The sequence below is a fragment of the Trichogramma pretiosum genome, unplaced genomic scaffold (genome assembly GCF_000599845.2).
Source record: "Trichogramma pretiosum strain Unisexual culture from Peru unplaced genomic scaffold, Tpre_2.0 scaffold35, whole genome shotgun sequence".
NCBI lineage: Eukaryota > Metazoa > Arthropoda > Insecta > Hymenoptera > Trichogrammatidae > Trichogramma > Trichogramma pretiosum.
Window position 1 is genome coordinate 823,380 of NW_019640943.1, and position 4,055 is coordinate 827,434.

The 4,055-nt window shown below is 36.4% G+C and overlaps 1 protein-coding gene across 1 annotated transcript; it reads left to right on the top strand.

Moving 5' to 3' along the window:
• Positions 1-680: 680 nt before the first annotated feature.
• On the top strand, positions 681-2,772 carry LOC106653459 (chymotrypsin-1-like). Its single transcript, XM_014372906.2, has 5 exons — positions 681-1,291; positions 1,371-1,485; positions 1,767-1,925; positions 1,992-2,162; positions 2,256-2,772. Exons 1-5 carry the CDS (start codon positions 1,059-1,061, stop codon positions 2,424-2,426), a joined length of 849 nt encoding a protein of 282 aa, XP_014228392.1. The 5' UTR covers positions 681-1,058; the 3' UTR covers positions 2,427-2,772.
• The last annotated feature ends 1,283 nt before the right edge of the window (positions 2,773-4,055 follow it).

The window sequence follows — 4,055 nt, forward strand, 5'->3', positions numbered from 1 at the left end:
CCTATGCCTATAATTAAAAATGAAATAGTTTAAGAGTATTCATAAAAATGTTCTCATAAATATTTAAAAGCCCACCGATTTTGAGTATGATTCCACAAATTTAAGGGCTATCTTATTTGTAAACAAAAAGTGAGTGCCTAAATAAATATGACTTTCTGATGAAACTTAAGCTATGAATTTGATCGAATTTCTCATTAATTCTAATAAAACTAAAAATACCTTTGTTAAATAATCTCACATTGAATTGAATACTGACATAATTCTACATTCGTTTAGATTATTTAGACTTTTTGCGATATATTAGAAATAATTCAACGATAATAATTAATACTTCAAGGCACTATCTTTGAGGAAAGCTACAGACGAATTTCTGTTTCGCCGTGATTTAGGTGTTGTTTTTTTCAACTCTATCTCATTTACAATCAGTCTTAATTTTAAACAATAGGTAATTTTTAAAAAATTACCGATAAATTAATATAAATACGTATGAGTGATTGCCCAATTTTACAATAGCTCTCTTAACCAGTATCGTTTGACCGTAATGTTTGATTTTCCTTTTCTCAAAGATAACTATCATTCTTCACCTTGAATCTTCGGAAAAAAACACATTACTACGTTCAATCGTCAACGACAATTCGGCAAAACCTTGACTTACATGACTAATTTTGTCGCTTGCGATCGCTTGTGTACATGTGTGTGCGAACTTCAAAATTGTTTCAATCTAAAATCTACAAGGAAATTATCATTCCGACTTCGAAGCTTGTTTCACGTGCGGCAATCTCGTTGTAATAGAAGACAATAGCCGGTAAAAGCTTTTCGAAGCGCGACGTTTTGGTATGTCTTAGATCGATACAATTGATAATTAACTTTCGCAGCTGAACGCTTTTAAAATACCGGCGCCGTAGATAAAGGCGCGATACACAGATAATACGCGTATAAATTTTGACTACCGCCAAAACATTGACTTCAGTTTCGTACTTTGCTTGCGCGGCGCGGGGACTCGCTCACAAGTCGTTGTTTAGTTTAGCATAATAAAGAAAAAAATTATTTTATCAAAAATGAAACTCGTACACGAGATCCTCTTGGTTGTACTGGCGATCATCGGCGTGGCGAGCGCCGGGCCTCGTGGCCGCTTCTACAAAATGGCCCAGGGTGGCGCTGCCCCCGCCGGAAGACATCCCTATCAATGTTATCTGCGATTCGACGCACGAGGATTGCAGGACGATCTGCTTTGCGGAGCATCCGTGATCAACGACAGATATTTACTGACGGCGGCTCATTGTGCCGATTAGTGAGTTGATCGATCATGACAAAAAATAATAATAGTAAAAACAAATTTCAAAGTACATATTTTTGTTTTGCACCCGCAGCAATTTGGAAAAAGTCCGTATGGAGGTCGTGTGCGGTGCCACCAATCGCAAGAATCCAGAAGCCCTCGGCGTCTATCAGGTCGAGCAGCTGATCCAACACGAAGGTTTTGAATTGGTGAGTATTGAAAATTGTACGAGTGCGACAATATTGAATGACTATTTATTTTTCAATTATTATAAGCTTGGTTTGTTTACTCAATTTAATAGAAATGTCAACATTTATATCTAAGCACAAACACAGTAATGTGTATCTTCTTGTGTGACTTAATTAAAATATTATAAATACTGTGTTTGCGTTTTCAAGTTTGTAGCAGCTAATATAGGATTTTTCTCAGATATTCGGTTAATTTTGTACAATTTTTATCGAATCAAAAATTGAACGTACGTCTTTTTTAGATCAAAGGTACGACTGAAGTAGCGGCGAACGACTTGGCCCTGGTGCGCGTGTCGAAACCGATCCAATTCAGCAACAAAGTCAGGCCGATCGAGCTGGCCACGAAACCGATCGCACCCCACAGCCAAGTCCACGCGGTCGGATACGGCTTCACCATCCAGGTTCGTATATTTGTATGATTTTTATTTAATTTTAAATTTAATTAAATTTTAATTTAAATCGTATAGGACCAAGCGACGCAAGAGCAGCTGCAAGAGGTCGATCTCAAGGTCGTGGACAGAGAGACTTGCCAGGCCAAATGGACGGCGTTGAACATTCAGCTGAGGGACGGCATGCTGTGCGTTGCCGGTGCCGTCAAGGAGTACGGCGACGAGCTCAGTTTCAAGGGAATGTGTCCTGTGAGTATTTTTTTTTTTTTTCATCATTTTCTCGTATAACGCGAAAAATGTATGTCGAATTTCACTGACTTGACTGTCTCTCGTCGAACGCAGGGCGACTCCGGCAGCTCCGCCACGGCCAACAACGTCCTGGTGGGCATCATGAGCGCAGGAAACGACTGCGGAGACAGCTATCTTCATCCGAACATCTTCATGGACGTGTCTTACTACAGCGACTGGATCAGAGCTAAGATAAAATCCAACGACGAGAAGTTGAAAAATTGACCGATATATGGAGTTAAATAGGAAATATATTGTATAACTGTGTCAGCTAATTGACGCCGATTAGTCAATTTCGTATTGTTATTTTGTGATGTATCGATTAAGAAACTTCAAATTAGCCTTGACGCAAAACAATGCGCAGATAAGTTATTGATAAAAAAAGAAGCATTGAGGAGCTGAAAAACTTTCATACGCGTGTGTCTGCTCGTTATATTTTGAAATTAATTTACGACATATCTTTGTTAGCTACTAAGTAAGATATATAGCTCTTTATGCATAGAGCTATCAAAATTATTTAACAGTAACAAAAGGAAATTTGACAAAATTATATAACTCTCACGATAATGTGCATTTTAATCGTATATTTATTTCTGAAGCCTCAATTTATTTCAATAGAAATTATCGATTTCATAAAGTTATTGTTATCGCAAACTTCCATTTGACGCTCACTTAAGGCGGATATGATTATTATTTGTAAAAACTTAATCCGATGCATTGAATTAAGATTGTGAGCTGATAAAAGCACCAAGAACAAAAATTTTTTGGTTTAAATTGAATTATGAAATGGTTTACAATTCGTTTTTTACATCAGAACATTTTGTTATTACCGATTACATCTCTATAAGCAGAAATATTACCATTAGAATCATATGACTGCAATAAGTTCGAGACTTTCGTATATGAACAATAAATTATTTATAAAAATTTTATCATCATCTGACGTGAGAATGGATATTGCGCATTATAAGAATAAGAAAAAAACTCTAGAACGTTTTTTTAAAGAGTTAATAGCAAATCAAACTATTATAAAAAAATTTATTATCATGCTAAACATGATTTCCATACATTTAGGTCATATAATTATAAACAATAAAATATCTCTAATGAAACTTGATCCAGAATATATTCTGGAAGTCAATATATTCTAGAATTGACTATTAACATTCACTAATTTAAGACAATATTCTTCTATATTTTTGAGACTTTGTGTCTTCTCACATTTTTGTGCTACTTTTTGATGATATAGCAAGTTCGATTTTTGTCCGAATTTTTTCTCGCATTTTTCGCACGGGTAATCTCTGCGACCTTCGTGTATTGTCTTTTTGTGCAAAAGCAAGCTCGATTCACGCGCAAATTTCTTTTCGCAAATGTCGCAAGAGAAATTTTTTCGACCTTCATGGACATGGACAGTCGTTTTATGCATAAGCAAACTCCGTTTACTTCGATATTTTTTTTCGCACTTTTCACACTGGTAATCTTTGCGACCTTCGTGTGCTGTCCTTTGATGAGAAAGCAAATTGCTTACTGCTCCAAATTTCTTCTCGCATTTATCACATGGGTAATCTTTGCGACCCTCATGGACCACCTTTTGGTGTCTAAGCAATTGCACTTTTTGCCCGAATTTCTGTTCACACTTATCGCATGCGTAATCTTTACGACCTTCGTGGACTGTCTTTTGGTGTCTGATCAACTTCGTTTTTTCTCCAAATTTTCGCTCACATTTGTCGCATGCAAAATCTCTGCGCCCTTGATGGACTGTCTTTTGATGCATGAGTAAATTCGACTTTCGTCCAAATTTTTTCTCGCAAATATCGCATGAGAAATCTTTTCGACCTTCGTGGATTATTTTTT

Bases quoted from the DNA above. Each gene is read 5' to 3' on its own strand.
- LOC106653459 (XM_014372906.2), top strand. From the start codon at position 1,059: ATGAAACTCGTACACGAGATCCTCTTGGTTGTACTGGCGATCATCGGC. The intron at 1,292-1,370 runs GTGAGTTGATCG...TTGCACCCGCAG, and splicing joins GCGGCTCATTGTGCCGATTA to CAATTTGGAAAAAGTCCGTA. The intron at 2,163-2,255 runs GTGAGTATTTTT...CGTCGAACGCAG, and splicing joins GTTTCAAGGGAATGTGTCCT to GGCGACTCCGGCAGCTCCGC.